Source organism: Salvelinus fontinalis, chromosome 12 (genome assembly GCF_029448725.1).
Source record: "Salvelinus fontinalis isolate EN_2023a chromosome 12, ASM2944872v1, whole genome shotgun sequence".
NCBI classification, from domain to species: domain Eukaryota; kingdom Metazoa; phylum Chordata; class Actinopteri; order Salmoniformes; family Salmonidae; genus Salvelinus; species Salvelinus fontinalis.
The window spans coordinates 36,975,689-36,988,364 of record NC_074676.1 but is presented as its reverse complement, the minus strand read 5'-3'; the positions used below and the strand labels follow the sequence as shown (position 1 = coordinate 36,988,364).

Here is a 12,676-nt window from a genome sequence, read left to right as displayed (position 1 = left end):
TATTCCATTTGCACAACAGCATGTGAAATTTATTGTCAATCAGTTATGCTTCCTAAGTGGACAGTTTGATTTCACAGAAGTGTGATTGACTTGGAGTTACATTGTGTTGTTTAAGTGTTCCCTTTATTTTTTTGAGCAGTGTATATTTTGGTTACTACATGATTCCATGTGTATTATTTCATCGTTTGGATGTCTTCACTATTATTCTACAATGTAGAAAATAGTAAAAATAAAGAAAAACCCTTGAATGAGTAAGTATGCAAACCTTTGACTGGTACTGTGTATACATATATATCGCATCATTATTAGTCTTTTCTCACATGATGCTTCTGTCTTTTGCCCAAGGATACAGTTTTCTGATCTGTAATCTTTTTTGTGTTGCGGATCCCCTCTTCGTTGACCCTTGTTATCCCCTCTTCGTTGACCCCCCGTATCTTATGCTCTGTAAACACAAAAGACAACATTTCTCAAAATGTCATCGTTACAGCAATGGAATAAAGATGGGAAACCCGAAGGTGGCTGACCGGCAAGATTAATGGAGCGCACCAAAAAAAACAAGGCTTACTCCATGAATCACTCACTCACTTGTTACTACTCACAGACCTATTGTATTCATTAAGAACAATTAAGTCTCTAACGACTAAATAATTGCATAATATATTATTTTGTTCCTTACTCCATTGCCTCTAAAGGGCCCAGGGCTGGAGTTAACAGGCTGATTGGGAGGACGCGTTCCTCAATGGGGATAATAAGGGAAAGGAGCGGAAATAATTGGGTTTGATTAAGGGAGCTATTCAATGGGACACAGCTTTTTCGCATGACATAATTGTAAGTCAGTGTGAGAGAGGGGGTTGTGAGCGGAGGATATGTTGGCTGGTGCCAGTGTTTGTTGTTGTCCCCCCCCCCCCACACACACACACACTTGTAGAGAAATATGGTGTGTACACTATATATACAAAAGTATTTGGACACCCCTTCAAATTAGTGGATTCGGCTATTTCAGACACACCTGTTGCTGACAGGTGTATCAAATCGAGCACACAGCCATGCAATCTCCACAGACAAATATTGGCAGTAGAATGGCCTTACTGAAGAGCTCAGTGACTTTAAACTTGGCACCGTCATAGGATGCCACCTTTCCAACACGTTAGTTCATCAAATTTCTGCCCTGCTAGGGACATTTTGGGGAAGGCCCTTTCCTGTTTCAGCATGACAATGCCCCCGTGCACAATGCGAGGTCCATACAGAAACTCCATATTAATGCCCATCATTTTGGAATGAGATGTTCGATTAGCAGTTGTCCACATGCTTTTGGTATTGTAGTGTTGTTGTAAATCTTGTAAATCTTGTTGTAAACCTTCATAAGCTCTCATTCACCAGAAAGCACACATTGGGATAAGCTGTTGCAAGGGCCTGCTATACATTCGGTGTGAGATTGTCACTTCTGCTCTGCTATTTTAGAACAATTATTATAATGCACGTGAAACACCTCCCGATAACCCCAGATTGTTTCAAATGTAGATCGCACATGCATGTGCGCACACACAAACACACACACACACACACCGTAATGCACTGTGCAGGAACTGTTCAGGAAAACACACCTGATATAATTGGTCAGCTCATTGTGTTTGTATAATCTGGTTGCACTATAATCTATCATGGGGGAGGAGAGACAGACAAGCTATTCAGTCGACACTATAGTAAATCCAAAAATATAATCCACATGCATTCTCCTCACCCCACAACTAGATTATGAAAGACCTCATCCTCAAAATATTGGTTTTCCATTTTATATCCACTTGAATTAACATTTGTGAGCTATGGCAAATGGCAAGGGTATTTGCTCTGGCCACTAGACTGGACAGCGTGTTAAAGAGATTACTAGCGCAGCCTATGGTTGGCATATGGAAAACATCTCCTTATATTCAACTAATTTGCTGAGATTATTAATATCAATGTATGGTTTATCACTCACTAGTCTATTCAGATTCATAAAACTTTATTGTCCTCAGAGAGGCAATTCATCTTGCAGCAGTCATAAAACATAACACATCTAAAAAATGTAAATAGCAACGGATATTTACAAGCAAATAGGAAGGGTAACTTCAGTTTCATAGTGCAAGTGCTAAGAGCACATTTTTTGTTAAATTGAAGAATTGCATTTGGAATAAAAGAGTACTTGGCCCTATTTAAAAAAAAAACTTAGGTAGTCTGTACCTATGGCCAGAGGGAAGGAGCTGGAATTCAGGGTGGAGTGGATGGTAAGAGTCAACCACTATTTTATTTGCCTTATGGAGGGCCCTGCCCAGGGAGAGAGATGGCAGTTCTTGCCCAACTATTTTTCTGTGCAGCCTTGACATTCCCAAACCAGCAGGTCAAGCAGTAGGACAGAATGCTCTCAATAAATGATTCATAAAAGAGAATCATGATGGTTAGATCAAAATTTAAAAAGTGCAGTGTCCGTAGGAAATACAGTCTCTGCTGGCCTTTCTTAAAAATAGCATCAGTAAAATGATCCTAGGACAGCTTTTGTATTTGTACTCCTTCACTATTTCAATGGGCTTACCTTTTTATCAGTGATGATGTTTTTATTTAACCCTTATTTTACAAGGTAAGTTGACTGAGAAAATGTTCATTTACAGCAACGACATGGGGAATAGTTGAATGAGCCAATTGTAAACTGAGGATGATTAGGTGACCATGATGGTACAAGGGCCAGATTGGGAATTTAGCCAGGACACCAGGGTTAACACCCATACTCTTACAATAAGTGCCATGGGATCCTTAATGAACACAGAGAGTCAGGACATCTGTTTAACATCCCACCCAAAAGATAGCACCCTACACTGGCCCCAATCACTGCTCTGGGGAATTGTGATATTATTTTTTAGACCAGAGGAAATAGTGCCTCCTACTGGCCCTCCAACACAACTTCCAGCAGCATCTGGCCTCCCATCTAGCAACCAACCAGGACTAACCCTGCTTAGCTTCAGAAGCAAGCCAGGAGGGGGGTGCAGGGTGGTATGCTGCTGACTGTATGTATGCTTGTGTTCCTTCGATTGTAAATCACCGTGTCCTTTGTTTTTTATGTATTTCATTTTAAATGGGAGGACTCACACCAGCCAGTCAAATCTTTCAGAGCCGGTCCGTCCTCCATCTCATCCCCTTTGAGAAGACTGACCAAAGCAGTATCGTCGGCATATTTGATCAGGTAACGCCCTGGGAAACGACTCCGGCAGCTGTCTGTATACAGTATGTATTGTACTGGTGAAAGAACACTGCCCTGTGGGGTTCCAACTGAAGTAGTGCGTACCTCAGCGAGTGTGTTGCCAACTCGTACCTGCTGAGACCTATAAGTTAGGAAGTTGGTGGTCCATGTGATAAGCATAGCATCAAGTCCGAAGTCTCCTTTCAGTCTGTCCGCGAGGACCAACGGATTGATTGTGTTAAATGCAGAGGAGAAATCTGCGAACCTGATACGCACATGGGTTTTACTGCCCTCCAAATGCATGTACACCAGATGTAAGAGCGAGAGGATGGCATCATCTGTCCTTCTCTCTGACCGGTATTCACATTGGAGGGGGTCAAGAAGGTGTCTGGTGGTGTTGATTAAGAGAGAGGTAAGAGCGATAGGTCTGTAATCATTTGATGCAGATGGATGAGAGGTTTTTGGTACAGGTACAACAATAGCTGGGCGGGGCGTTGTAGCTGCTTTATTCCAGTGGCGCCCTGAAGTATGAAGTCATCGAAGTACTTCCGGTGCCGGAATGTCTCTACATTTTGGAATGCTGCTGTATTTCCCTTGAACCACATAGCTAGATAACATTTTTACAAATTAATCTGTGTGTCTTTGTGGTTTAGTGGACTCGCTGTTACTTTATTGAAGACAAACATGGATATTCCTACAGCTCCTGAGGGTTTGTATCTTTAATAATTTTGAGTAACTAGCAATGCCAATGTGCTAGCTAACTTAGCATGCTGTGCAATGAAGCTACGCAGCTAACTTAGCTAGTTTATCCAAAGCTACTCAGGCACATGGTTGTCGTTACTAAGCTAGAATCTTATGTTTTTTATTAGCTTTTTGATCAGCTAATTAATATAGTTCCCTAACCTAAGTAAAAATATGGACTGTTTTGACTGATACGCCTAGCTACTGCTAGCTATAACGTTAGTCGCGCATGCGTCGATAATGTCCCTTTTGCTTGACTACTTTTCTCCCTTACACAGTTACCTTGTGCAGTACATAACTGGGGGTAATTCTGCTTTGACATTTAGTTAGTTAACGTAACAATAAGAGAGCCCTATGTACAGTATGTATGGTGTATCAGAAATATTTGTGTGACTCACCATACAAATGTCCGTATTGTTTTCCTCCACAGACCAAGAGCTGAAAAATGTCATTGACAAACTGGCCCAGTTTGTGGCTCGAAATGGCCCGGAGTTTGAGAAGATGACAATGGAGAAACAGAAGGACAATTCCAAATTCTCTTTTCTGTTTGGAGGGGACTTCTTCGCCTATTACCGGTGCAAGCTTGCAATGGAACAACACCAGCGTATGTAGCACATATAGTTATCCATTCAAATACTCTTATCTTAGATTCAAATCAAACTTTATTTGCCACATGTGCCGAACACAACAAGTGTAGACTTTACCGTGAAATTCTTACTTACAAGCCTTTAACCAACAGTGCAGTTCAAGAAGAAGAAAATATTTACCAAGTAGGCTAAAATAAAAAGTTACACAATAACAATAACGAGGCTATATACAGGGGGCACCTGTACCGAGTCAGTGTGCAGGGGTACAGGCTAGTTGAGAGAATCTGTACATGTAGGTGGGGGCGAAGTGACTGCATAGGTAACAAACAAAAAATCTTTAGTCCATTTTGCTGCAGGTTTTGGAGCACAACCACCACCACGTGCAGATGTTGTTGCTTAACTTGTGACATCTGCTCACATCTTTCTAGTCATTGCAGGAAGAAGACCAGCATGTATTTCTGTCAAATTAGATATAGGGTTGTTACTATACTTGTATCACAATACTAGGACGTGGGCTAAGGAAGGAAACACAACATGAAGCAGACTTGTTTCTTATGAGGGGGAAAAAACAGCCGTATGTTGTCAACCAGGCACATTTGTTTATTTAGCAAGCTATAGCACCCAATATATTATACAATTAGGTTATTTTTATTTTTAACTAGGCAAGTCAGTTAAGAACAAGTTCTTATTTACAAAGATGGCATAACCCGGACAACGCTGGGTCATTTGTGCGCTGCCTTATGGGACTCCCAATCACGGCCGGTTGTGATACAGCCTGGAATCGAACCAGGGTCTGTAGTGACACCTCTAGCACTGAGATGCAGTGTCTTAAATCGCTGCGCCACTCGGAAGCCTGAAAAAGTTATAAAGGATCATAGAGTAAAGTCTGCTTCACAGCGTCTGTGTTCTTTTTGCCAAGTAAAATCTTGTATCGTAGATTCGTACTATCTTGATACTAGTATTGTGACAACACCATGCAGCACCCATACCTCCTGCAGCTATGGACAACACTATTTAAATGTGTGGCTGTTTGTTTGCCAGCTGTATTATGATGTGTGGCTGTTTGTTTGCCAGCTGTATTATGATGTGTGGCTGTTTGTTTGCCAGCTGTATTGTAATGTGTGCTTCTCTCCACATAGATCCTACTACCCACGAGTATGAGGAGTATAAGTTGGAAGGTATTTAACTGGATAGAAAAGTGCAATTCTAGTACCAACCTGCACATTTTGCATCAGCAGTGATTTGAAGGCTTTGTTTTTGTATTGCGTTTAATGTGTTGATATTTTTCAATCATGACGATTTTGAGATGGGGGGGGGGGGTACCCTTACTGCTGGTGTTCATCTAAAAATACTTCTATTTTAGTCGTTGTCTAAACATTATAGTTTTGATGTTTCAACCACAATTCAAGTTTGGACTTTGCGATGCCTATGTATGTCAGTATTTAGAGAAAGTTCTTGTTCTTGATATTCTTGATGCTTTTTGAGATAATGCTGATTTATTTAGTTTTTGTCTGTTGCTTGTGATTTTTTCAATGCTGCTGCAAAGTTTGACTTAATTATCAACACTCCTGTTTTTTATTTCAGTTTTCGAGGTGCTGCAAAATGCTTTATGTTTTTCAATATCAACTCCTTTGAAGTATAAAGGAATTTAGTTTAAAATGAAGATGAGAACATTCCTTGACGTTGCATGAAGATAGTTGCATGTAAAAATTGTATTGCTCTGGTACTGGCTTAGCTTTTCCAGAATTTTATTCAATTGTGAATTTCATTTTTTTTAGGTCACTTAGGCAACTGCCTGTGCAAATGACAAAAAGTATCACTACTACAATGTTCCTTATCATGCTTTGTTCTTTAATCGCTTAGATGTTTTGACCTTGTTTTGCAGATCTTTATAATCCACCTGGTACGGAAGTCCTAGACATCCCTCCACCAATCGCCATCCTGGCCCCACCCCCCGTCGCCCCTGCCACGCCATCTCTAGATGAGCTCATCCAGCAGAGCCAATGGAACCTGCAGCAGCAAGAACAGCAGCTGCTCACTCTCAGACAGGTACGGGTCGATCAGTCTTCTAGACCATAATTAGTTGAATCGGTTGTGTTAGTGCGGGGCTGGAGAAAAAGCCTGCACACACTGGCCCTCCATGGTGCAGACTGACCAACGTTACCATATCTTATATTCTCTCGTCATAAAATGTATGAGACAGAGTACATGAAGTTTCAAAGCAAATACATTTGACAGCTGTTGTTTTTCCTAATGTCCAAAATGAACTGGTTGTCGTTTGATTCCAGGAGCAAGTGACTGCAGCCATAGCTCTGGCCATGGAGCAGCAGACCCAGAAGCTGCTGGCAGAGACTCAGCAGGACGTATCTGAATTTGACAACCTGCTGCAGCCCATCATTGACACCTGCACTAAAGACGCCATCTCGGTAGGTTCATGGCACCAGGTTAACACAACATGAGAAGGGTCTAGTATGTTTAGTCAGTGGTATGTTTCTCTCTGGTTCCTCCCAGGCTGGTAAGAACTGGATGTTCAACAACGCCAAGGGCCCACTGCATTGTGAGCTGATGTGCTCACACCTCCGGAACCGCATCACAGCCGACACAGCTCACTTCGAACTCCGCCTACACCTCATCTATCTCACCAATGATGTCCTCCATCACTGGTAAAAGCATGATGGAAATGAGGCTTTGTTTTTATCCTCAGAATGCACTTTTTTCATATATGAGTGGCAATCTATGTGCATTTTAAACTGATAAAAAAAACATACTTGCTTGTTATCGATAATGTTAGTAATTATAATGTCACGCATTGTATTCATGGTTAATTACATGATACTTGTATTGTGTACCACCAGTCAGAGGAAGCAGCAGAGGGACCTGCTAGCAGCGCTGCAGAAGGTGGTGGTGCCCATCTACTGCACCAGCTTCTTAGCTGTAGAGGAGGACAAGCAGCAGAAGATCACACGTGTCAGTGGGCTGCCTGTTCAATGTAATGTAGACATTGCTCAATATAGATGTTACCTGTGGTTGAATGACACCCTCTATTTTCTGTTTTTCTCACAGCTTCTACAACTCTGGGAAAAGAATGGCTACTTCGACGAGGTGACGATCCAGCAGTTACAGGGTCCAGCTGTGGGCCTGGGTCAGTATCAGGTGAGGACTGAGGCTAGTGGCCTAGTAAAGTGAAATACTGCAAGTTGGCTGACAATTTGGACTAAGAAGTCAACCACATATATGCGTACTGCCCCATGCCACAAAAAAAGGTCCATAAAAATAGAATACATTTACAGCGTATGGCTTTTATTTATTTTATTCACTCCAGCCAGGCCATTCACCACTAGTGTTTTCTGCAGCACTAACAATGCCATCTTCCTGCTCATCTCTCTCTCTCAGGCCTCACTGATCACAGAGTACGCTGCGGTGGTGCAGCCCATTCAGCTGGCCTTCCAGCAGCAGATCCAGACCCTGAAGATGCAGCATGAGGAGTTTGTGGCCAACCTGGCGGTTCAGCAGCAGCAGACTGCAGCAGCAGTGAGCCAGCTAGCTGCAGCAGAGCCTGACATTAAGGCAGTCACCACTCAGCCTGGTGAGAGGGTAGAGAGAGAAGAACATACTCGTACACACATGCATAAACACACATTCTCATGCATGCACACACACAGTGGTGGTAAAAGTAAACATACCTTGATAGAAAATGACTCAAAAGTGAGTCACCCAGTTAAATTCTACTTGCATAAAACTTTGGTTTTAAATATACTTAAGTATCAAAAGTATAAAATAGTCCTTATATCAAGCAAACCAGATGGCACAATTCTTGTTTTTTTAAATTTATGGTTAGCCAGGGGCACACTCCAACACTCAGACATCATTTACAAATACAGCATATGTCTTTAGTGAATCTGCCAGATCAGAGGCAGTGAGGAGGACCAAGGATGTTCTCTTGATAAGTGTGTGAATTGGACCATTTCCCCGTGCTTCTAAGCATTCAGAATGTAGTGCGTACTTTTGGGTGTCAAGGAAAATGTATGTAGTAAAAAGTACGTTATCTTTGTTAGGAGTGTAGTAAAGTAAAAGTTGTCAAAAATAGTAAAGTACAGATACTCAAAAAAAACTACTTAAGTAGTACTTGAAATTATTTTTACTTAAGTAATTTACACCACTTCTCTCACACAAACACACACCAGGCCCTTCATTATGTTGAGGGTATTGTTAGCAAAACAGCACCGTAGAGAAGATGGTGACAGATTTTATTGACTTTTAGGCTGTCTCTTGTGTACACACAGACCCAAGCACTTCAGGATTTTGTTTACATGTTGATTATGGGTAGATTATCTGTAGCCATATTTACCCTTTAACCAAATATCCTTCTCAGTCTTGTGGTGTCAAAGGCATTTCACTGTACTTGTGCATGTGACAAAACTTAAAACCACAGGAGAGGTGAAGTCGTCCATGTCTGGCCCTCCTGGTGATTATGACGGCGCCCAGTCCAGATCGGACCCCGGTGCCAACAACAGTGGCCACGCTGATAACTCCTCCTCTAAACCCTGGTTCGACCCACAACACATGTCTGGAGGCTGGAACCCCAATCAGCCAGTAAGCTGCTCTCCTAATGTGTTTGTGTGCAGTGTGTGACTTTTCCATTATTATGTAAAACTATATGGAATATTCTGTGTGGATATACTTACAGGTTTACTGTTGTCGTAGAGTTGAACAGAATGACTGATGTTCCTATCTATTGAATCAGTCCCATGCTAACAAACTGTTGAGTTGATGAGTGAGTGGTGGTGAAGTTACAGTAACATGGAAGATGAGACTCTGTCTAAACACCTTATTTATTTTTGTCCCCTCTCAGCCTCCGTTCGACCCCACCCAGGCGCCCCCTCCGTGCCCCCCCTGGAACAGCCACGAGGGCATCTGGAATGAGCAGAGGGGGGACCCCAGCTGGAGCGGAGGCCCTCCAAGGGGGGAGGGGGGTCCCTGGAGCGGAGGGGGAGGACAGAATGAGCCACCTCCCAACTGGAGCGGTCAGTATGACCAGCCCCCCTGGAGCAACCAGGGACCTGACCAGCCCCCCTGGGGCCAGAGAGAGCCCCACTTTCCCCGCATGCAGAGGCCCCCCCACTTCAGAGGGCCCTTCACGCCCCACCAGCCAGGGCCCCCTCCCTTTAACCAGCCGCCCCCGCCTCCCCACAACTTCGGCCGTTTCCCGCCGCGCTACATGCAGGATGACTTTCCACCCAGGCACCATTTTGAAAGGCCGCCCTACCCTCCACACCGCTTTGACTACCCACAGGGAGACTTCCCTGGAGGTAAGAATCCAGGACAGGTCCCACCATGGGAGCTCAATATTCACTGTTTTTTTCTATGACTATTGTATATGAGCACCTCTCTGGTTTAGTTCCCTGACCACCATCACATAGCGATTTACATCGGTAACTGACATCAGTAACTTACGTCGATTTACATCAGTAGCTGAAAGTACTGGCTGCAACATGTAATTTAACTGAGTATCTCCCCATGCCCCTGCGTGTTGACCAAGACATGGGCCCTCCGCACCACCACCCTAGCCAGAGGATCCCTCCTCCGGGTATGGGGGGAGGAGAGCACCCTCCCTGGGGGGGTAACCAGCACCCAGACTTCGGCCCCCCATCCCACGGCTTCAATGGCCAGTCCCCCCACATGAGACAGCGTCCGGCCCCGGCTCACGTCAACCAGGATGACCCCAGCCTGGTCCCCAACGTTCCCTACTTCGACCTGCCCGCCGGACTCATGGCCCCTCTAGTCAAAGTGAGTAGAAAGGGATGAAGATGTCTATTGCTTTTCAAGGATAAATTGTTTTCACAGCTCACTATGGAGATGCATATATTTCTTGACCACAGTGGTCTAAACAGTTGTGTTCTCTACCTGTTTATGTGCATTAGCTGGAAGACCATGACTACAAAGCACTGGATCCTAAAGACATCCGTCTGCCTCCCCCAATGCCCCCCAGTGAACGCCTGCTAGCTGCTGTGGAGGCCTTCTACAGCCCCCCCTCCCACGACGGACCCAGGAACAGGTAAAACGCAAACATTTTCACTTCATGTGATCAATGCAATATGTGCTCTATTGATTGCAATGTGTTTGTCAGTGAGGGCTGGGAACAGAACGGCCTGTATGAGTTCTTCAGAGCCAAGATGAGAGCCAGGAGGCGAAAGGGCCAGGAGAAACACAACAGGTGAGACCGTCTGCCTGCTGACCAGCCTTATGTCTCACACACAGACAAACGTATCTGTAGTATAAGGAGACTTTGGGTGTCTATTAACATAAAATAAATGTGCCTTTTAAAATCAGCAGGTAAATACAAATGCTTTATAAGTCTGTCTGTCTTTTTTCCCATCTGTGTCACGGGCGGCTGCTGATGGGAGGACGGCTCAAAATAATGGCTGGAGAAGGGCGTGAATAGAATGGTATCAAACCCATCGAAAACCATGTGTTTGTGTTCGATGCCATACCATTTATTCCGTTCCAGCCATTATTATTGGCCCGTCCTCCCCAATTAAGGTGCCACTGGCCGCAAGTGTAAAAACTGTATGAGAGGTGAGTATGTTAACAATGTGGGTTCTCTGTCTCTCCCAGTGCACATGGTAGTCGTTCACACAGCCGTTCTCGTAGTCAGGGTCGCTCCTCATCTGAATCCAGCTCAAGATCCTCCAAGTCCTCCCGCTCCTCCTCCCGATCTCGCTCCTACTCCCGATCTCGCTCCAGGTACGCACAGATAGGATTCTTCCTGATTTTAACAGGAATTCCTGACCTCTGAAATTCAGATTTTGTTAGATGATAGTTGATGTCTAATTGCACCACCAACATGACAGTTAAGGAGACATTGATACTTATGACTTTTTGTCTTTCACCTCCACAGGAGCAGGAGCCGATCCAGGTCGTCCCGCAGTCGCTCTCGTTCTAGGTCTCGCTCCAGATCTCGCTCTTCTGACAAGAGACGGCAAGAGAGGCCTGCCCCCGCCCCCACCTCTTCCCACGCCTCTGCCTCCGCCTCCCAGAAGTCCCGTAGCCCCTCTCCTCCGTAAGTCCCTCATCTCAGCATGCACTGTATTCTGCTGTCCACACATTCTATTGCTTGCATATCTGTGTATATAATAGGGCTAGCTTTTTTGGGAAGGTACAGACCAAATAGTAACTGCACCATTGAGATAATCGAGGCCGTCACATCGAAAAGTTAAAGCAGAGCATTGAAGGCTGTAGATCAGGGTTCCCCAACCCTCTCCTCTGAGCCCCACCCAGACATTTCACATTTTTGTTTTAACCCTAAACTGGCACACCTGATTCAGTCAACTATTCATCAAGCCTTTGACTAATTAAGGGTTAAAACAAAAATGTGAAATGTCTGAGGGGGCCCAAGGAGAGGGTTGGGACCCCTGCTGTAGATTTAGTCTTTACTGAATGTATTGGTTGTGATCTCCACAGAGCTACGTCTGGTCTGGGCGCAGCCCCCTCGGTCCTGCCTCCAGACAGCAGGCTGGGAGAGGAGAACAAGGGCCATCAGCTGCTCATGAAAATGGGCTGGAGTGGTTCTGGGGGGCTTGGGGCAAAGGAGCAGGGCATCCAGGACCCCATCAAGGGGGGAGAACTCCGGGACAAGTGGGACCAGTATAAAGGAGTGGGGGTGTCTCTGGATGACCCTTATGAGAACTACCGCAGGAACAAGAGCTACAACTTTGTAGCTCGCATGAAAGCAAGGGAGGAAGGTAGGAGTGTTCTTTTTTTAAACTGTTGCAATGAAATCCTGATGTAGTGGATAGGTATATTTTTAGGTGATATGACAAACTAAAATATAACAAAAGGTCTTCTTTATTTCAGTGAATCGGGAACCACAAGAGCCCCCTCCCGCTGAATAATGTGCATCGTAAAGCAAACCTAACCCAGAACACACCTCTTCAGTCAGTTTTTTGTACAGAATGTTCTTATAGTATGTTTCAATCTATTTGGAAAAATCCTCACATACCAGGTTTTGAATGTTGCTTTTGTGATACTCATTCATGTATTTTCTTCTCATGTTCCAGTTTTTGATGACTTGGAAATGGATATAAATAGTATTGTGTTGCTCTTTTGTAAGAAAAATAAAATACGTTTATGGAATTCA

At 44.1% G+C, this 12,676-nt stretch overlaps 1 protein-coding gene across 2 annotated transcripts; it reads left to right on the top strand.

The window, feature by feature from the left end:
* The first annotated feature begins 3,730 nt into the window (after nucleotides 1-3,730).
* On the top strand, nucleotides 3,731-12,676 carry LOC129867295 (calcium homeostasis endoplasmic reticulum protein-like). 2 transcript variants are annotated; one of them, XM_055940595.1, is made up of 18 exons: nucleotides 3,731-3,920; nucleotides 4,383-4,556; nucleotides 5,679-5,717; nucleotides 6,425-6,588; nucleotides 6,828-6,965; nucleotides 7,051-7,202; nucleotides 7,395-7,506; nucleotides 7,603-7,692; nucleotides 7,933-8,125; nucleotides 8,972-9,132; nucleotides 9,392-9,848; nucleotides 10,079-10,326; nucleotides 10,461-10,594; nucleotides 10,667-10,753; nucleotides 11,155-11,283; nucleotides 11,438-11,599; nucleotides 12,001-12,281; nucleotides 12,394-12,676. In XM_055940595.1, exons 1-18 carry the CDS (start codon nucleotides 3,896-3,898, stop codon nucleotides 12,429-12,431), a joined length of 2,784 nt encoding a protein of 927 aa, XP_055796570.1. In that variant the 5' UTR covers nucleotides 3,731-3,895; the 3' UTR covers nucleotides 12,432-12,676. The 2 variants fall into 2 exon arrangements, with proteins under 2 accessions (XP_055796570.1, XP_055796572.1); XM_055940597.1 differs by lacking the exon at nucleotides 5,679-5,717.